The 20,627-nt window shown below is 36.8% G+C and overlaps 3 protein-coding genes across 4 annotated transcripts; 1 reads left to right on the forward strand and 2 right to left on the reverse strand.

The window, feature by feature from the left end:
• Nucleotides 1–1,182: 1,182 nt before the first annotated feature.
• LOC103477539 (killer cell lectin-like receptor subfamily F member 1) lies at nucleotides 1,183–6,634 on the reverse strand. The gene is made up of 7 exons (XM_008430698.2): nucleotides 6,285–6,634; nucleotides 5,991–6,056; nucleotides 5,130–5,231; nucleotides 3,643–3,837; nucleotides 3,079–3,233; nucleotides 2,842–2,957; nucleotides 1,183–2,208 (listed from the first exon to the last, which is right to left on the reverse strand). The coding sequence occupies exons 1-7, from the start codon at nucleotides 6,352–6,354 to the stop codon at nucleotides 2,061–2,063; spliced, it is 852 nt and encodes a 283-aa protein (XP_008428920.1). The 5' UTR covers nucleotides 6,355–6,634; the 3' UTR covers nucleotides 1,183–2,060.
• Nucleotides 6,635–7,236: 602 nt separating this feature from the next.
• Nucleotides 7,237–14,512, reverse strand: LOC103477546 (natural killer cells antigen CD94-like). The gene is made up of 7 exons (XM_008430705.2): nucleotides 14,360–14,512; nucleotides 11,357–11,425; nucleotides 10,414–10,506; nucleotides 10,154–10,339; nucleotides 9,896–10,059; nucleotides 9,208–9,326; nucleotides 7,237–7,755 (listed from the first exon to the last, which is right to left on the reverse strand). The coding sequence occupies exons 1-7, from the start codon at nucleotides 14,427–14,429 to the stop codon at nucleotides 7,608–7,610; spliced, it is 849 nt and encodes a 282-aa protein (XP_008428927.1). The 5' UTR covers nucleotides 14,430–14,512; the 3' UTR covers nucleotides 7,237–7,607.
• Nucleotides 14,513–17,089: 2,577 nt separating this feature from the next.
• On the forward strand, nucleotides 17,090–20,329 carry LOC103477547 (C-type lectin domain family 12 member B-like). Of its 2 annotated transcripts, none has more exons than XM_008430706.2 (6): nucleotides 17,090–17,212; nucleotides 17,444–17,533; nucleotides 18,516–18,713; nucleotides 18,877–19,025; nucleotides 19,114–19,229; nucleotides 19,563–20,329. In XM_008430706.2, exons 1-6 carry the CDS (start codon nucleotides 17,137–17,139, stop codon nucleotides 19,705–19,707), a joined length of 774 nt encoding a protein of 257 aa, XP_008428928.1. In that variant the 5' UTR covers nucleotides 17,090–17,136; the 3' UTR covers nucleotides 19,708–20,329. The 2 variants fall into 2 exon arrangements, with proteins under 2 accessions (XP_008428928.1, XP_017164774.1); XM_017309285.1 differs by having other exon boundaries at nucleotides 18,516–18,683.
• Nucleotides 20,330–20,627: the final 298 nt, after the last annotated feature.

The following is a 20,627-nucleotide window of genomic DNA, read 5'->3' on the forward strand; positions in this document are numbered from 1 at the left end:
GGCTGAAATGCACCGGACCCTCCGACAGGTGAAGAGCCTCAGCCGTCAAACTGTCATCATGAAGTCAGATGGATAAAACCAACCAGAGAACCCAGAAATTATACTCAAGTTACAGTAAGAAGTTACTCAAGTAAGAATAAAACAGTATTTTGTAAAAAGTCGGAGTAACTGATCAAAACCGAAATTATTTAATATTTAAACATTTCATCACTATAATCAAGGTTATATGGAAATATTGGTATTTTAAAGTTGAAAATAATTTAAATAAATACCACAATTATGAAATAATGGGCTGCACAGTGGCGCATGGTAGAGCTGCTGCCTTGCAGCAAGAAGGTTCTGGGTTCGATTCCCAGCCGGTCTTTCTGCATGGAGTTTGCATGTTCTCCCTGTGCATGGTGGGTTTTCTCCAGGTACTCCGGTTTCCTCCCACGGTCCAAAAACATGACTGTCAGGTTAATTGGCCTGTCTAAATTGCCCCTAGGTGTGAGTGTGTGTGTGCATGGTTGTGGGTCCTGTGTGTCTCTGTGTTGCCCTGCGACAGACTGGCGACCTGTCCAGGGTGACCCCGCCTCTCACCCCGTACACCAGCTGGACAGGCAGCAGCACCCCTCCCGACCCCACTGAGGGACAAATATTTTTCAAACTGCCACCAGGTAGAGACAGTTTGAGACAGATAATCAGTGAAAATATCGGCCCCCTCCTCCTCCTGCCTGGACGTCTCGAAGAAATGCACCAAAACAACCAATCAGAGCCAGGAGAAGTTTTATGTTTTGGTCTAAAACAGTAAAATAATTCCCGGGGTTAAGGAGCAGCTGAGAGGAGGAGAAACAGGAGGAACCTCTGGAATTATTTTACTGTTGTAGACAAAACAAATTCAGAGCATTATTTTACAGACAGTAATTTATTACTGAAGCAACAGCCTGAAAAGTTATACATATAAAAAACAATAAAGACCAGAGGGAGTGAATATAGAAAGTCATGATCAAGTGGCTGAAATAACAAACAGAAATATCTGAAGAGAGGAAGAGGTCCTGCAGGTCCCTTTGAAAATGAGATCTGGATCTCATTGGGGTTTACCTGGTTAAATAAAGGAAATAAAAAATAAAATAAAAAAAAAGAGCTGGAAAACCAAAACCACACAAAGTTAAAACACCAGACCTGCAAACAAAGGGATTTTATTGAACTTTTTCAACAATGAGTTTAATCACAAATGATGCATTTAAGACCGTTTGAATAAAATAAATTAACTTTGTTATTGAAAGGGTTCCATTCATATTAAATGAAAAACACATTCTCTCCTTTAATCACAGGGATCCATCGAGTTAAATGAGCCTCTGATTTAAATTTATTGTATAAATTATGCTTTGAATCAACTGATGGTTTGAGTTTATGTTAAATATATTTGACAGCAGAATATTTACCTGAAAACTAAACATAACCAGGTTGTTTTTGTGAGTTATAAAAAACAAACAAAAACAAATAAATGAATGATCTCTTTGAAATAAATCATTTTTCATTTGTCTGGTCTTTGACTGAACATTTCCAGCTACCGGTGCTGCATGATGCAATAAAACGGCAATAAGTAACTAAAACTATAAATAAACAGAAGAAATGATCCATAAGGCCTTTAAATTAATAATACTTCAAACTAATCAAAAGCTAAATGATGTTACATTTAACAGTCTGTCCATATGAGCATACAGGAAATGGAGACAGTTTAAAAATCTTCAGTAATTTTTTAACAGCATTTAAAACAGGGCTTTGTGTTTTTATTTATGACTTTTACCAAAAAGTGATGACAAATTTATTACAGTAGAAACCAGAAGTTTACATACACTATAAAGTATATTTTTGATTCTTTACAGTGAAGATTGAATGAAAAAAAAATCTCCCTCGTTATTCAAGTTGTAGAAAATATTTTGGTGATCGTAATAGACCAAGAGAAGAAACGTTCATTCTGATTTCACATCAGACAGCGTGACAAAAAAAATAAATAAATAAATGCATGTGTGTTTTTATATAGTGTATGTAAACGTCTGGGATCTATAGGAGAAGAGTTAGACGGGCCAAATAACAGCTTCATGCTCACAGATGAATTTGTTCTTAAACACCTCATCTGCTTTGTCCCAGTTCTCTGTCAGATTTCTCTCTGGGATCAGAAGTGCAACTGGACCTGATGTTCCCAACGCCTCCTTCATCCAGAACCTTTAAAACAGAATCATGACCTCATTCAGCAGCGTACCGACATCCAGCTGACAACTGTCAGCAGCTAAATGTTTTGTCCCAATATGAATAAAAACAGAGTTCAACAGAAGCCACACATGTATGAAATGCATTAAAGATCAGATTTTACACATTTAAATGTTTTTACAGCTGCATCAAAAATTATTCAACACCAAAAACAAGTTGAGTTTTGCCAAAAATATCTTCAGTCCCACAGTGAGGACAGACTGAGGACTGAAGGTCTCCATGCCTGAACTCAACCACCTGCAGCACCACTGACCCAAAGGCACAAGAAAACCCAGCTGCAGTTGCTCATAGCTATAATAGGAAGATAAAGAACGTTTTTGTTTTTCCACAACTGGAACTTCTTGAGCCTGATCAGACGTCTGAAGCTCGTGCTGAAAAGAGGAAGCCCAGTAAGCTTTGACATCATTGGACGTCCAAACAGAACAATGAACCCAATMATGTCTCACAGTCCACCAAGGTTTGGTTTTGGAAGAAGTCCTGGAAATCCTGGAGTCGTTGTCACTCAGTACATTTAACTTTTCTSCAATCTTGACAAAATATATTTACACTTTTACCTAAATATGTATATTTTTAGATCGTAGTTCTTACCCAAGAGTATCTGCACGTCCATTAATCCAGGTCCAGGTGTTGTTAACTTCTTGTAATCCCATCCAGTATCCGTGGTATTCATCATAGTAGAACTTGAGATTTTTGCTGACAAATTCCTGTGAGCAGATTATTTCAGATTTTTATAAACCTTCTTACTTCAAGCCATCAACTTTACCTGAAAACTTCCAGATTTGTTTTAAATTCCCATGTTAGTGTAGAGGTGGTGTCAGGTTTTACCTGCTCCTCCAGATCATCAATAACAACCAAATCTGCATGTTTGTCCTGACAGAACGTCCGACTTCCTGTCCAGGACTTCCAAGGATCTGGTTTGTCGTAAAACAGGTAGCATTTTCCCTGAAAGAGGATCCAATCTGTCCGGCACGGTTTACACCCTGGATCCATTAGACGAAAGGAAAGAGCAGAAAGAAGTGAAACTTTGGTAAAATAATATGAAATAGAAAAAAATTTGAATATAAAAATAAATTCCTGTCTGATTTAATGGTTTAAAGGTGAAAATAGTTCAAGCAAAAACATCAGGGCTACTTTGCAATTCAATATTAGAAGGTGATTAGATTGAGCTACATATCGAGTTAGAAGTGGCGTACCACAGGGCTCTATCCTCGGTTCACTCCAAATAAAAACAATATTGTTTGAAATCAAAGCTTCACTGTAAACCTCAGATGTCAGACAAGAGACCTTCAGCATTTTACCTAATGGGCAGGTTTGTTTTAAGCCACTGTTAGGATTTATTTTTAAAGTAACAATGATCCAGAGCTTCAAAGTTAATCAGAACATTAATACCTTCATCAGAACAGTAGTCTTTAACAGGAAAGTCGTCAAACTTCTGGATGAATCCCAGAGTCTTGTTCAGGTCATCTCTCTCTCGGCTCAGCTCCTTGTTTTTGTTCTGCATCATTTTATTTTCCTCAGTCACTCGCTCATTTTCTTTGATTAGGTCATTGATTTCTGTCTGCTGCACGGTCGTCTTCATGCTCACTGTAAAAACATAAATTAGTCAGAAAGTCATTAAATCTGTACCAGAGAAGCATCAACACATTACATTTCTCTCAGACTCTTACAGGACATCAGAAAGTATCTTTAGTATTGGAAGAAAAATCAGCTTTATTAACCAAATTGAGGAACAAACAAAGAATGTGACTTCAGTTTTCAGGCCTGAACAGAGTTCAGTCATAAACCATAAATACATGAACTTTAGAGCTGCAAAGAAAAATATATTTATCTATTTCAAAAAAATGTCTTGCTTTAAAAGAAAAAGGAAGTAAAAAAAGACAGTTAATATTTGATTGTTAACTTTTGCTGTTGATTTGCAAGAAGACGGTCCAGAGATTGAATCTCAACATAAAGTCTGTAAGAGCCAAAACTGTTGTTTTGTAATATTGTTTATTATTGCGATTATCGTATACTTTTTGTATATTTAGATATATCCTCAACAGTATGATCTGTTTTAGTGTATTTTTGTGCGACACCGCCATCTAGTGGAAGTACTTGAAACATCATATGAAATGTGTTGCGTGACAGGAGATCAGAAAGAAAATGGATGTGAAGTAGTTAGTTTTTTAAATTATGTGTGGAATGCTGAGCAAGACTGAAGAATTGATCTGATATCTGCTCAAAGAGAAGGTAAAGTTCACAGTTCATCCGGCTTTGTGTGGATTATTTAGTATTTGGATCAGAAACGCGCCAGGTAAACATTTTATGAATTACAATGCTATTAAAGCTCTGGAGGAGCCAGCTGCGCATTGTCCAAACAAGCAAACTAATAAAAACAAACCTTCATCCTCCTACCACTTCCTGATGTCTTCTTTGTTGTTTCTGGCAGTAGTAACATCCGGTTTCCACTGCAGTTTTAATACATCTATTACTATACGACTGAAAAGTCCCTTCATTCAAGCCCCAAAACGTTTTAATCTAAGTTTCTGTTTCCATTAAGCAATTTTTTATTGATTTAATGTAAACAAAGTTAGTGTTGGCCTGTGACGATTTTGCCACATTTTTATCTACATATACTTGAATTACATATTTATCATATTACGTTACACATTGCAATTTTGTTACGTTTTTAATTTACCTGTTTTAAACTTATTTTGCACCTTAATCCTTGAAATGTTGTTTGCAAATGTTCTCTGATTCGATTTCAATCTGACCTGTTATTTACACTGAGGCTGAGACAATAACAGTTCACTTCTGCAGCATCATTTTTAGTCAAAAACTGAACATGCTTTACAAAAGAAGCTAAATGAGGTTTATTCTGCTGAGGTGAAACTCACTGTAGACGATGACGGCGATGCTCCCAACCAGCAGGACGCAGAGAATCCCCAAACACACCAGCATCAGGCGAGAGCCACAGAGAGATGCTGTTTCCTCTTTCTCTTGACCCGACAGAAACAATGAAAGGCACATTAATAACATTAACATGGTTATTATTCTGGTTTTCAATCGCATTTATGTTTGTCTGCAGTAGCAAAAGTGTCACATTTAAGCTTCTGCCTTAAAACTCGCTAATAAAATTTAACTTCTTTGAACCTTTTGACTCAAAGTTAGATCACAATTAAATGTTGCGATAGTTTTGACCGTTTGTGTCCTCTTCCTCTTTACTCTGCTATTTCAATTTAATTTTATCCACCAAACGTGACACAGTGTGTTTTGTATGGAGACCTTGAAGTGCAAAATTCCATCAGCAAATCACACAACTACAAATTTAAGAACACAAAAGCATATTCAAAAGCACGACATTAACAACTACAAAATAAAATAAAAAATCACAAAACATTAACTAAACACAATTACAAATGAAAAAAAACAACAACATACTTTTAGTTTGTTGAAATGTTTTGCATTTCAGAACCACCGTAGCTTTGCACCTTTTCATGACTTCTTCTTCCTCTTCTTTTTATTCCTCTTTTACATTAATTAAATATTTATATTAATATTAATGCTACTAGTTGCAGATTTAGTAACAAGACCTGCATTCAGTCTTGGTCTGGTGTCGTGCAGGGAGTTTTAATGTTCCCCCTGTTCATGCCTGGGTTCCCTCTTTTGCTCGGTAAACTCGTCTCTCTGATTGTCATTCAGAATTTGTGAGTGCAGATGGAGAAAAACTCGGACGGATGGATTATAGTTACACCTACTGGTTTGAGCAGGAGCGACTTTCTTCTGTTTCACTTCAGCGTAAACGGTTGAATCCTCCTGAGTGTCTGAAGCACAGAAACAGCAGATGATTCACTTCATCCTCACAACGACAGGAAAATTATAAGGCATAAAATACTGAATGATTTTTTTGTACAACAATAAGTGATTTCACTGATAAAAAAAGATTAAGGCTTATTACATGAAATGTAATAAAGGTCCAGTTTTAACTTTCTAAAGAGGCGATAAAGCGTTTGTTGCCTCCTAAACCTCATGAAACATGTGGAGTCTCTTACCTGTCGGAGAAGGTTTGCTGTTTTTGATATGGACTGTAGAATAGCAGACTTCGTCCCCGTTGTTCTCCATCCTTCACACAGAAAATAACTGAAAGCTGATCAGAAAAATGCCCAACAGCCTTTGAATCATATCAGGCCGGTTCCTCTTCCTCTTCACATATTTTAAAACAACCTCAGAGCCTGATGCATAACGACAGCCACCCTGTGGAGGTTTTATTGCTCAAACTGTTCTAGGAAACCTTTCCTCACCGCTGTGATACAACAAGCCAACACATTTCGACATGTGCAAAAGTGATGGAGTCAAACCCAAAGGCTGTTTTCACACCTGATGCTGCTGTAGATTCGGTTTGACTGGGGACCAAAATGGAAACATCTGTTACATCTTCAGCTCCTGCTGTTCACTTTAACTCTACACTGTGTGAAACAATCCAAACTAGTTTAAAAACCTGTTCCCCTCCTCACCTGTGGGGGCGCTGCACCAAAAGCTACTGAAGGAATCGACACAAAGAAAGTTTTTAGATGAAGCAGATAGTTCGCTTTTTGGTCCACATTAGAGTTGATTTGCTCTTAGGGCCACATTTATTTCTCAAGATGTTTACTGTGTTTATGTCTTTGATAACATACTAAATATACAATATTTTTGTATAAAAGTAGTCTAAATCATCATCGATCCAAAACATAAACGGGGGACTTCCACAGTTGCTGTTTTAAATGACAGGTAAATATTTTTGCAACTTTATTTTTAGGATTAAAAAAAACCCCCAAAACATTTTAAATTAAAGAATAACACTTTGTCTTGCATCTAAATATGTGAATGTTTTAAGAAAATTTTATTTGCTATATTTTTGAATTGTGGACCAAGGGCCAAAGAAAATAAGCCAGAGGACCGCAAATGGCCCCTGAACCACAATTTGGACATCGCTGTGTGAAAAAATGATGAGGTAAATTCAGAAACTTTTTAAAAGAAATTTTAATTGTTTATTTTAAAAACAAATAAAATGACAGATTGTATCAGAAGATCTTAGTCAGGCAGAGGAAACAAAATGATGAAATCCAGAAACTCAGCCAAACGTTTAGCATCAGAAATCCTGCTGGGATGGGAAACATGCAGAGCTAAAATACATCATCAGTGTCTGCAGGAAACAACGGAGCTTCATCTTCTCAGTATAAATTATGTGCCTGGTTTAATATTTAAGAAAAGAATAAATCCAGAGATCCTGTCTGAGGCGTTTCATCAGATCCTTTTAAATAAACAGGAAACATAGAAAGGTTTTAACAGTTTAAGTTTTAAATAGTTATAAATACTGGTTCAGTTTGTGGATCCTAATCGGGTCGGATCAGGACTCTGGTCTCACAGATCCAGCGGTTCTTCATGCTGCAGCTGCTTTTGGCCCAGTTGGATGAATTGTTGAGATTCGGGTTAATTAAACCACAGAAGAGTCGATTTCCAGCTTCTTGTGTCGACCAGAAGCTGAAGGATGAAAACACATGGAGTCACTTTGGTTCTGCTCAAACCTAAGAAACGTCAACCGGCTGCTTGTTTAAGGAAGCCAATCAGAGGAGATTCTTTCTGTAATGCTGCGTCTCTTTATGCCAGTAGAATGAACAGCATTAGGGCTGAAACCAATAATTATTCCACTGATGATAAATCTGCAGATTTTTCATTTAACCAATAAAGCCTTTCCATCCATGACTAGAAATAGATTAAAATGAAAATAAACTATCAAATTCATTTTGTAAATGAGAAAATAAACATTTTGTTGTACGGATGCAACGATGCCAGTTTTCTCACTTTCTATGCCGATATCTGAGGTTGAGTATCGGCCGATATCGATCCAATACACTAAAACTGCTAAATTAACTTAAAACTTTGAAAACACAAATATAAATTTATAAAATTTAAAATTTATTTGATAACTCTGAACCAGTGCAGCGCACATAAATCCACAAATAGCTTCATAAAATTGGTCAAACATGTAAGAAAAACCTTCAGTTAGTTCAGAAAGTTTAATTAGGAGTCAAACAGAAATAAATAAAGAAACCAGAACAAAACAACGGGTTGACTGGTCAAACGGAAAAATAAACTGCAACAAACCTTCTTTCAAATGATTCACAAAGTGCAACTAGGAATAATAAATATATTGTAAAATAAATAATAAAGCACAAAGCATAGAATTAGACTGACTAGATCTGCCTTTATGATCGGGAACATTATCACTTATAACCAATCTAGGATTTTTTTTGCATCTTTCATATGTATTGTGCAGTTTTGGCTTAATTACTGCTCTGACTGTGTTGTTCTTCCAGAAATAGTTTGTTAAGCATTAATCAATTACTAAATTAGTTGACGATGACTTCAGTAATTGGTGTAAATGAATTGAAGTTGATTAATTTTCTCTCTTCTGATTTACAGTTTGGTGAAAATGTTCTTACCTTAATAACAAACAAAAACACTGAGGAGCCAAATTATTCTAAACGTGTGCAGTCATTTTCAAAAAATAGATTTAAGCAACAATTAGGTTTCTGCAAAATAAGAAGTTTGTTTGTATAAATGTAAATCAAACAGTCTAAAAAAATCATGGTCATTAAAAATAGTTCAGCTTGATTTACAGAAACACTGGAAGGTGTTTGACCCGTTTAATCTTGTGTGAATTTAGTATGTTTGAAAATGAGGCCTTGCAGTGCGTGGTGAGACCACTTGGTGGCAGCACTGCTCCGTTTAACAGTTTTTTTTTTGTCGTTTGCGGTCCAGTGAAGCAGAAGGAGATGAATGATGAAAGTGCTTTCTTCACTGTAACCTTTCACCTCCTTCTTGTGAAAACTACTGAGGGTATTTCTGGGTTTGCAGGGCCTCCTGGAGGTGAAAAGGTTGGGAGGAAATTAGGAAATGCTGAAGTTTTTCTTCCGTTTGCGTGGTGCTTACGTCACAGAGAGGTTCCTGCCGTCTGCCCACGTCCACATGTCCTCCGTGTCTTTCTTCAACCCGATCCAGTAGCCGTGATTATTGTCGTTGTATTTTTTTGTTTTGTTGTTTATAAATTCCTGCATTTGAAAATAAAGATTAAAAATCTTAAAAAACAACAAAAAACAAACAAACAAACTGGATGTAATTTGTAAAGTCACACAGTAAACAAATTAGCAGCAAAATCATATTTTCACCATATCATTGGTACATTTATAAATTTCAGAGTTCCAAACTATATATTTAATTCACAAATTAAAAATTTATTTGAAAGTTAAATATTTAGTTAGCAAAATAAATATTTAATTCAGAATTTGGAAACTAAATATTTTTGCTCAAACTTAAGCATTTCGTCGGGAACAAAACGTTTAGCTTCCTAACTAAATACTAATTTGAAAGCTAAATATTTAGTTCAACTTGTAAATGTAATATTTAATTTGTAAATCTTACATTTACAGATGTATGAATAAGAGGATGAAAATATGACTAATAGGAAAACTTTTTTTTTCTCTGTGACAGGCTAAATAAACCAAAACATTGTGATTATTTTTTTACTATGTAACTTTACAAACATCATCCCATATAAAAATCCATTTGTTTTCACACTCTAAAAGTGAAATAGTTAAATAGTTATGGTTAAACTCTTTACCTGCTCCTCCTGGCTGTCGATCACCGCCAGCTTTGCATTTTTCTCTTTCTCACAAAACTCTTGGCTTTGCTGCCAGGTTTTCCACTTGTAGCTGTACTCGTCTTCTGTAAACAGGTAACAGTTTGACTGAAACATCGCCCAGCCGTTCGGGCAAGGCTTGCACTCTGTAAAACAATAAAAAAGGGATTAAAAAGGTTAAGCTGCTTAAAGGATTTATAACATTGCAGAAAAGGTCTATTAAAATCTGTATTTCCTAACGTTTCTGCGGGCAGCGTTCAGCCGCAGGAAAGTTGTCGTATTCCAGGATGACGTCTAAAGTCCAGTTGAGTCGGTTTCTCTCTCGGTGCAGTTCTGCTGTTCGTCTCCGTAAAGCTGCATTCATCGCCTCCAGCTTCAGATTCTGCTTCGTTAAAACGCCCGACTGTCTCCTCTGCTCATATGTGACTGCAGTCAGGTGTTTAAAATGTTTTACCTGCTCAGGTGGACGCTCAGACGGCCAGAGAAACAGACAGACTTACAGTAGACGCTGAGGATGATGATGGTCAGCAGCAGGATGAAGCAGATCATCCCCAAAAACAGCAGAGGGTGAAACTGAGATCTCTTTTCATTTTCTATGAAAATCAGATCAATAAAAAGTAAAACATTTTCAGTTTTAATACGTAGTTCCCACAAGTCTGAGCTGGAAGTGAGCTCCGCCATCTTGGTAGGCAAAGCAAACATAGCTGAACGTTTGAGACAACAAAAAAAGAAAGTATTTTAACACTCTTGACCAAATGTGCAAGAGAAATATCAACAAAATGGCTGCTGTCGGGTTCGACCCGCATGAAATGGAGAATGAAAACATTTTGACGATGTGGTTAATAGTGAAGATGGTCAATGTTTCATTGCATTCATAAAGGACGGACGAGTACACAAAAATTATACTCAAGTACGAGTAGTACTGCTTCAACATATTTATTCAAGTACAAGTAAAAAGTATCTGTCCAAGAAATTACACAAGAGTATTTGTTAAAAACTCTACTCGATACTGAAAGACTGATCAAATGATCAATCATTTAAAATTACATCGTCAGATGGACCAAATTCTAAAGTTAAATGGAAATTTTGGCATTTTAAGGCCCAAAACGACAATAATTCATTTGAGTAACAAAAAAAACAAAATCAGGCAAAATATTTTTTTTTCCAAATCAGTTAAACTTTTGAAACTTCAACAAAAACTGTGGTGTGTTTCTGTGTCTGGTGAATTTTTGATTTTTATTCAATGGATAGAAAATGCAGAAATGTTTCTCAAGTAAGAGTAGAGCTGCTTAATAAAATTACTCAAGTAAAAGTCAAAAGTACAAAGTAGTAAAAATACTCCTAAAAGTACGTTTAAAAAAAAAAAAAGTTGCTCAAGTAAACGTAATTGCGTAAATGTAACTAGTTACACGGAAATGTGACGTCACACGGGAACGAGGTTACCTGTTATGATCGGATGTGAGTCCTGCGTCTTCACCTCATCGTAAATTATTTCTTTGGGGCTAAATTTTTCTAAGGCAAAGAAAAATATCAGAAAACAAAACAACAGCATATAAATGTGCAATTTTTTTTTTAAATTTTTGTATTTTTCTGTCATTCACCTATTTTTTGTTCTCTAAAACTTAAAATACCTGAACATTATGTTTGATTTAGGGATTAATAACAGATGTGGACAGTAGGTGGCGGTAACATTTCAAACTTTAAAGGAAGAACGTTCTAGATCAGTGTTTCTCCACCCTGGTCCTCACCTCCACCCTGTCCTGCTTGTTGTAGGTGTTTCTTTTCTGCCACAGACCTGAATTGTATCTCTGGGTGATTAACAGGCTCCTGCAGTACTTGATGGTCATGCAATCATTTGAATCAGCTGGTCTGGAATAGAGGCTCATCTAAAACATGCAGATCAGGGGGTGGTGAGGACCAGGGTGGAGAAACACTGATCTAGATAAAGCTTTGATGTAGTGATATGAAAACTCAGCCTTTCATTTGTAATCGCTTCCCAAAGTAATTTGAGTCTCTTCCATCCAATGTCTGTCCCCATTCACTGCTAAAGCTGCTAATTTTAAACGGAAAAATAAACTTGTTTTGAAAAACAAAGTAACAAATCAAGACACCCTAAAGGAAAACTTAAATTCATTTTTCTTTCTGAATTATAAAGTATTTTTTTAAAAAATCAATAAACTAATAAATCTAAAATGTCAGATAAGGAGGCAGTGAGTGTTCAGAACCCAGATGTGATTAGAAATAACTCCAGTTATTGTTGGAACAGAAAGAGGAACCGTCATTTCTCATTCAGTCTGGTTCACGGGAATGGTGAACCATTTGTTTCTATGTTGCCATGGAAACATGATGGCTTTAGGAGGCGTGACACTTCTGCAAAAGTCTGCGTTGTTGACACTGCAGCCTGAAGTGACTCAATATCAAATTTTTTGACGTAATGCGACCTGTATCCGATCTCTTCATGGCAGTGTGAACAGCACAGGTCGGATTCGTTTACGAATGTGACCCATATCCGATACGTATCCGATTCAAATGCGACCTAAAGTTCAGGCCGCATTCATCCGAACTGAACGTCACTGATTCTCAACAAATCTCACTATTCTGCGTCCTGATACGCGCAAGCGGGAAGAAAAACAACAACCATGACGGACTATATGAGGAGGAAGTTGCTAATATGCTGCTCTGGCCGGATAACAACTTCAAATATATAAGCTAAGCTCCATCGTTAGCCTCCATGTTTACTTCCGCAAACACTGAGCTCTTCTTCTTCTTATGGCAGTTAGCAGAACACTGAGAACGCTGACGCTATAGCGCCCTCTAGTGCGCATGCGGGACACTTTCAGGTCGTTTGCCCGTTCAGTCACTTCAGACTGCAGTGTGAACGCACCCTTTGTTTCTACGTTGCCATGGAAACATGATGGTTTTAAGAGGCGTGACACTTCTGCAAAAGTCTTGGGGTGCGTTCACACTGCAGCCTGAAGTGACCCAATTCCATTTTTTTTACCAAGGCCGTTCACAGTGCGAGTAAATGCGACCTGTATGCGTTCTGCAGTGTAAACGGGCAAACGACCTGAAAGTGTCCCGCATGCACAGCAGAGGGCGCCATAGCGTCAGCGTTCTCAGTGTTCTGCCAACCGCCATGAGAAGAAGAAGAAGAGCTCAGTGTTTGCGGAAGTAAACATGGAGGCTAACGGTGGAGCTTAGCTTATATGTTTGAAGTTGTTGTCTGGATAGAGCAACATATTAACAACTTAATCCTCATATAGTCCGTCATGGTTGTTGTTTTTCTTCCCACTTGCGCGTATCAGGACGCAGAATAGTGAGATTTGTTGAGAATAAGTGACGTTCAGTTTGGATAAATGCGACCTGGACTATGGTCATATTTGAATCGGATACGTATCGGATATGGGTCACATTCTAAAAAAATCCGACCTGTGCTGCTCACACTGCCATGAAAAGATCAGACACAGGTCGCATTACAAAAAAAAATTGGAACTGGGTCACTTCAAGCTGCAGTGTAAACTCACCCTTGGTCAAAGCTGCGAAATGTGCAAAATGGCAAATTTCTAAAATACTTTAGAGAAAGAAGGCCAGAGCAGAAGAGAACCAGCAGACACAACCAAGTGGTTTACTGTACAACAGCGAATTACGGATGTAGATAAAAGGAGTACATTCCTGCCAAAAAACAGAAATATTGAGATTATGCTCAGAGGATCTCTAAAAATAAAAAACTTGGACATTTCTCATCTCCAGAAGTCTAACATTCTTAAATTAAATTAAAAAATTCAGTCTTGACATTAATTCAGAAATGTTCTTAAAAATGTGGAAATGTCAGAGTTTCGTAAATTAAAGATTTCTAAGATTATTCTCAAACTTGTGGACTTCTCAAACTCAGAAATTTCCAAGTTTTTCCTGGAAAATTTGAGATCATTCTCAAAATGTTTGTTTTGATTTTCATTAAAATTTTCAACTTTTTAACCTCAGAAATTTTCTTGTTTTTAGTATAATTTTTTTTAGATTAATCTCAACATTTCTGAGTTTTTTTGGCAGAAATCTTTTCGTTTTTTTAATCTGCTATGGCCCTGATACGCCGTCGTAAGACAGTGACGGAGAGTAAAACCTGCTGCTGGCGATCAGAGATCACCTGGACCAATCACCTGCAGCAGATGTTGCACCTGAAGTTCATTCACTGATGTAAATAGTCGTTATATTAACTATTACCATGAAGAAAAATGCAAACATTTTGCTCTGTAGTTGTGAGGATTATATCAGGAGAAAAATAATTTTTTGGTTTCTTGTTCTGTGTTTGAACAACGTGCATTTCTGCAGAGATGTTTCTGAAAACGCACAGAAACGAGAAGGAAATGATTCAGTTGAAGTTTTGAACTGCTGTGCTGAATGAAAATAAAACTGATCAAAATAATCAAACTGGTAAAATAAAAACCTCACCTGAGTCGATGTGTGCGAAGACACCAATAGTCTTAAAAGTCACATTTGCATAAGTCAGTTCTTCCTCCATGATTAAAAACCTACAAGCAGCAGAAAACCGTTTAATCTCCCAGAGAGACGGACAAAGTTAAACCTCCACAGAGACGCTTCAACCTCATTCTGATGTTTTCAGGCTCCGAGTCGAGACAGGATGTTCACTTCTTCTTTTCAGAGAAAGTTATGAAACCAAAGACGGAGATTTAGCCCAAGTGTTCATCAGCGAGAAACTGGCAGGGAAGAAGCTGTTTCTGGTGACGCTGGCCTGACGGGAAAAGTCTAAACGGTTTGTGTCCAGGATGTGTGGGGTCTGCAGAGATGTGACCATTTTACAGACATTATGGTGATTCTCTGCCTACTTTCCTCCATTTCATCTTTTCTTTAAGTGCTAATTGGTTGGTGGTCAGAGGCTTCTTTAGATGTGCTGCAGCACAGACCTCTACAGAAGATCCTTCCCACCCACAGGTCTAACAATATGTTAATCTATTATGACTCTTTGAAAGAACTTACTTACTTTGAGTTACTATGAAATCTAAGTTTGGTTGAATTTCTCGTAATAAATTTAAAAACTGATTGAAAGTAAACATACGGGAATCTTTGGTAAGACTTTTCTAAGTTTAGTTTGATAGTTAGTGGCTTTTATAATTTCTTTATGAAAGCAACTTGCTTTTATAAACCAACTTTATATAGTTTTATAAATTTGTTCTTTATAAAACCTTGTATTTTTATAACTACAAAGCAACAAATCAACCTTAGTGAATGGTTTTTATCATATAATAACTTGGTGCCGTTTGATTTTACTGTGGATTTTATCATAGTAAATATTCAGTGATCAACTTTATACACTGATGCCCAAAAATGAACAAAAAAAAAAGAAAGTATCCACCTTTTTTTTCGAACTTATAACATTTGATGTACTTAAATAACTACAGGGTTTTAACTTGAATGACATTTAAAGTTAAAAACAGATTTTAAAGTTAATATAATCAGTCTTTAGTTGAATTGTTGAGTCATTTTCCTGTTTTCTCACCAGAAGCTGCTACAGAGTCTCGTCTCGTGTTTTTGGTGATACTTTGTCTCCTCCTGGTGGCGGCTGTCATTATTACAGTCTACGGTGGGATTCTTGTTTTCTCTTCATTCCAGATTTACATGTTAAAATCAGTGCAGGTGTTTTCTAGAAGAGGATTTCTGCTCAGATAGCCACACTGTAATATACGGGGCATTTATGTTTCTCACTTTAAGATGCAGAGCTTCACTTTTACTTCGTTTGATTTAATCGTAATCCGATGTTATGATGCATGATTGTCGCAATTCACTTTAGCGTTTTCTTTTGCCTTTATTTCTCATGTCACTCAAAATAAATGAGGGTTGTTCAGAAATAATTTTGTGGCAGCTTTAACAACACAATGCCACAGGAGTCTGGTAAATATGCAAAATGTAAAAATAATTATATATTTTAAATCCTGCAGGTTCCATTTTGGATCTTAATTTTTGGTGTTTTAACTCTTCACTATATACATTATTCTTATTCTTGTGATTATTTATATAATACTACTAATAATATAAATTATTATAATTATTATTATTATAGTATATAATAATATTATTACATTATTATAAATAAAACAATATCATAGTAAATACAAAATACGTTATTCTATTTTCATAACAATAATAATGTCCATCCATCCATCCATCCATCCATCCATCCATCCATCCATCCATCCATCCATCCATCCATCCATCCATCCATCCATCCATCCATCCATCCATCCATCCATCCATCCATCCATCCATCCATCCATCCATCCATCCATCCATCCATTTTCTTCCACTTATCCGGGGTCGGGTCGTGGGGGCAGCAGCTTCAGAAGGGAGGCCCAGACTTCCCTCCCCAGCCACTTCTTCCAGCTCCTCCGGGGGAACCCCAAGGTGTTCCCAGGCCAGCCGAGAGACATAGTCCCTCCAGCGTGTCCTGGGTCTCCCCTCCTCCCGGTGGGACATGAACTCCTCACCAGGGAGGCGTCCAGGAGGCATCCTGACCAGATGCCCGATCCTCAACTGGCTCCTCTCGACGTGGGGGAGCAGCGGCTCTACTCTGAATCCCTCCCGGATGACCGAGCTTCTCTCTCTAAGGGAGAGCCCAGCCACCCTGCGGAGGAAACCCATTTCGGCCGCTTGTATCCGTGATCTCGTTCTTTCGGTCATGACCCAAAGCTCATGACCATAGATGAGGGTGGGAATGTAGATCGACCGGTAAATCGAGAGCTTCGCTTTTTGGCTCAGCTCTGTCTTCATAACATATTATTTTGAGCAACAAAATCACCAAATTCTAGGACTAACATAAGAGGGAAAAGTTAAGTAGTTTTCTAAAGGGAACATAAAAAACTTCCATCATATTATTTGCTGCAGAAGAAGAACGTCAGAGTTGAACAATCAACAGGAAAGGATTTAGAAAATGTATTGGTTTAAAAAAAACAATGAGTACAGAGAAAGATTCATTTTTTTCATGTTTTTTTTATAATCATTTAAAAGCGCCTCAGCTCTACTGATGATCTGAAACATAAAACAGGAAACAAACGTAACAGGAAAACATCTGAGCCAACAGCTTGTAGAGCAACAGGGTGGATGAGTTCCTAAAGATCGCAGATCTATGTCAGAATTTACTGAATCTGATTTCTTGCTTCATTTCCTCATACTGGGCCGGTTTATCTGGTCCGATGTAAACGTTCTGGTTTTTGATGTTTAAGTTTTTTCTGTCTCTGGTGATGATGAATGAAGCCGCGGATTATCATAACATCCATAAACCTCCAAAAGGTGCGTGAATCTCAGACTTTTACAACATAACTGAGTAGAATAACAAATAAATTCAAAATTTTTACTTAAAACTTACAGAAACCTAAAAAGTAAACTTTTTAAGCTTCACATTTTTCTGCCATCAGCTTTTTATTTTTTAACAAACGGCTGCTGCTGACAAAGTGTTTGAGCTTCTTGTCAGATTTTATATCTGAAACTGTCATGTTTTTTATTTTTTATTTTACCAAACAGTTGCAGAAAAGTCAGACTTTTGTTTTGGGTCGTTGTGTTTGGGGATCATTTCTGCCCTTCTGGCGGCGAGCGTCATCATCATCATCCGCAGTAAGATCTTCATTTCCAAATTAAACATCACATAATAATATACTTCAGCTTTTCTTTTACAAAGTAAAATACTTCAAATGTTTGTAAATGTATATTTGTCGTAAAAAGAAATTCAAATTGTTTCATCTGAAGCCACATTAAGACATGAAAAGATAATTATAAAATAAGCATTCAGTGTTTTTTTAATTATATTGTGCCAGAGTTAAAATATTTAACTTTTTAAATCAGCTTTCAAAATTTTAAAATTGCATGAAAAACTAGAACATTTCTAAAAAAATTTAAAGAGTTTCTGCCAAATTGTGTCGGTTAGAATCCTTCATTCTGATACTAAAGAATAGCTAAATGCTAACGTTAGCTACATTTACTTAGCATGCTAACTGTTGCTAGCATATAAAAAATGAGCTAAAATGATTCTTTTAGCTGTAAGGCTAACATTAGCATGAGGACTATCAGTAGCATGTAGAGTGGCTAGCATCTTAGCCAAACTCTCCCAGTCATGTGTTTTATTTAGGTTTTATTTTATAGATAAGCACAAAATAAGTCATGATGGTAAAAGGGAATTAGAACCATTTGCTTTTAGAAGTAAATGATCAATAATATGAAATTTAAAATAACAGACTCTGGTGTTTTCTTCCAACTTTTGATTTTGCCGTTTTGTGGACTAACTAAATTGTAGAGGCGTAATTTGCAGACAGCTGACATGAACTGCTAATAAATTCATAAACATGAAAATGAAAAATATATCAAATTCTAGTTTATTTTAGTTTCATAAACTCACAACATCGTTACAGTTGGTTTTGGTTTCTCCTCATTAATTACCGTTTCAGATAACAAAAATGTTTCTCCATTTCAGTTTTAGTTATTTTGCCAGTTTTAGTTATTTTTAGTATTAGTTAACTATAATAACTTTGTCCTGAACTCACTGAAGCTCCAGCAGACTAAACTAAACCTCTGACATGTTTTCTGTTGGTTTTATTGATAGTGAGCGCCGTTCTGTACAGACAGGAAGTGAACCTCAGTGAGATGAAGATGGAAATCCTGGAGAATCGGGCCGAGATTCTGCTCAGAGACAGAAACGATCTCAACTGGACGCTGGGAGTCATCCTGACCTTTGACCTGTTTCCAGTCAGAGATTTCTGTCGTAAAAACAGTGAGTATGTTTGTACAGCCTCAGATCTAGGTTAGTAAAGTTAACTGAAACAAAAACTAACAAAATAACAAAGTTTGAAATTGAGAACGTTTTTGTTTTCTGCAGCTGAAATAAAAAAACTTAATGTGTTAAACTGTAACTGTGATGGTGTGAAAACATGCGGACGGTTGTGGTTTTGTGTTTCCCGGAGCAGAGTGCCAGCCGTGCAGGAGAGGCTGGACTCTGTTCCAGCACAGGTGTTATTTGTTTCATGAAGACGGCTGGTTTACCTGGCAGGAAGCTCGGCAGCTGTGCCAGGACCGAAATGCAGACCTGGTGGTTATCGACAATCTGGAAGAACAGGTTCGCTTTTCCAACAGCGCTTCAAAAAACGACCAAAACAAAACGGAAAAACGTCTCTTCTGATCATTTCTGTTTTTTAAACTTGTAGGAGTTTATCAGTAATCGAACAGACTTTTACTTTGATGAAAATCACGGATACTGGCTGGGACTGAACCAGACTGGCGGCAGCTGGGTCTGGGTTGATGGACGCGTTGATACTTTGGGGTAAGGAAGTGATTTTTATTTCACTTTTATCTCATTTTATCAGGTTTGCACAGTAAAAAGTGAATCCATGTTTACAAAAGTCCAACTTAAACAGATAAAAAGAGTAAATATTGAAAAGTTAAAAAGCAATTATAATTAAAACCAAGAGTTTTAAATGTTAAAATGCTTTTCATGCAAAGGGAAGATAAAACCTGCTGCCACTGAGAGTAAAATGATGCATAAAAATCTGATCTCAAATTGAGAGTTTCTTTAAATGAAGCAGAAATGAAAATATTTCTCTTATTTTGGATCAACTTGTGAATGTTCTGACGTCCCGATGTTTCGCTCTCTAAGGTTCTGGATGCAGAAACCATTTTCTTTTCCTGGGAAAAATGCACTGCTGGTTCCCAACAGGAATCCCACAACCAGCTGGGCCGAAGCCGACTCCGAATTTAAAAACAGATTCATCTGCGAGGGAAAAGCTCTAACAAGGTCATAGCAGCTTCAACAAACCAGGATTTTCACCACTTTTGATTTAAAAAGTCAAGCAGAAACTTCCTGTTTGGCCTCAGTTTGCCTGTTCTGCTTGTTTTTTTTTATTTTAATCAAATAAATTAAATAAAATAATTTCCTCAGAGTTTTTGTTCAGCCTGTACTGGAGGTCAAAGGTTTTCTGACGCCGTTTCAGTTTGATTTGGGTTTGGTGTCACTTCAAAAAGGAACTAAGTTTAAATTTAGGTTCCTTTTTGCTTATTTTAAACATAAATTAATGTTTTTGTAACACAGAGGAAACTTAATGTGTGGCAGCATTTCCTTTACAAATGTGTGTAAATCTGTGTGCATGTTCTGAAAATGTGGAAAACACAGTTTTGTAATCGTTTCTCTGTCCTGACATGTGGAGGTTTGACTTCTGGTAAAACTCAACTTCTTGATGAAATATGTTGTGAGATGGTGCCTGATGAAAACATGAACTCACTGGACTGGCCTGTTTTAAATTTCCACATAATGTGTTCAAAAAGCATCATCATTTCACAAATAAATCATGTTTTCACCTACAGACTGGGCCCATTTCACACAGACACGCCTGCAGTTTTTGTTAAAGTTTCATAAGTTAAAACATTTTTTTTGCCTGATTTTATTACTTTTTCTTACTTACATGAATTATTGTTATTTTTGTCCTTAAAAAATAACAAAGTTTCTATTTAGCTTTATATTTTGGTCCGTGGGATGATGTAATGTTTTAATATTAAAGGATTAATAACCGGATCACTTTTTACAAAATACTTTTTAAGTCTTACTTGAGTAAATTTTCAGCGACTCTCCCTCTGGTCAGGCCACCTGGCGACCTCTCCTCTGTCTGACTGAACCAGGGCAGCTGTGGCTACTATCCAGTAGCATGCCACCGTCAGTGTGTGTGTG

This window comes from Poecilia reticulata, linkage group LG16, assembly GCF_000633615.1.
Source record: "Poecilia reticulata strain Guanapo linkage group LG16, Guppy_female_1.0+MT, whole genome shotgun sequence".
NCBI lineage: Eukaryota > Metazoa > Chordata > Actinopteri > Cyprinodontiformes > Poeciliidae > Poecilia > Poecilia reticulata.

Excerpts from the sequence above, each read along its gene's own strand:
- LOC103477539 (XM_008430698.2), bottom strand. The coding sequence starts at position 6,354 with ATGGAGAACAACGGGGACGAAGTCTGCTATTCTACAGTCCATATCAAA. Across the intron at positions 3,838-5,129 it reads CATCGCCGTCATCGTCTACA|TGAGCATGAAGACGACCGTG; the intron begins GTGAGTTTCACC and ends ATGTTTTTACAG. Across the intron at positions 2,209-2,841 it reads GGACGTGCAGATACTCTTGG|GTTCTGGATGAAGGAGGCGT; the intron begins GTAAGAACTACG and ends TCTGTTTTAAAG.
- LOC103477546 (XM_008430705.2), bottom strand. The coding sequence starts at position 14,429 with ATGGAGGAAGAACTGACTTATGCAAATGTGACTTTTAAGACTATTGGT. Across the intron at positions 10,507-11,356 it reads CTCACATCCGATCATAACAG|AAAATGAAAAGAGATCTCAG; the intron begins GTAACCTCGTTC and ends TGATTTTCATAG. Across the intron at positions 7,756-9,207 it reads GGCAGGAACCTCTCTGTGAC|CTTCTGGTCGACACAAGAAG; the intron begins GTAAGCACCACG and ends TTCATCCTTCAG.
- LOC103477547 (XM_008430706.2), top strand. The coding sequence starts at position 17,137 with ATGTTTAAGTTTTTTCTGTCTCTGGTGATGATGAATGAAGCCGCGGAT. Across the intron at positions 18,714-18,876 it reads TTGTACAGCCTCAGATCTAG|AGTGCCAGCCGTGCAGGAGA; the intron begins GTTAGTAAAGTT and ends TTCCCGGAGCAG. Across the intron at positions 19,230-19,562 it reads GGACGCGTTGATACTTTGGG|GTTCTGGATGCAGAAACCAT; the intron begins GTAAGGAAGTGA and ends TCGCTCTCTAAG.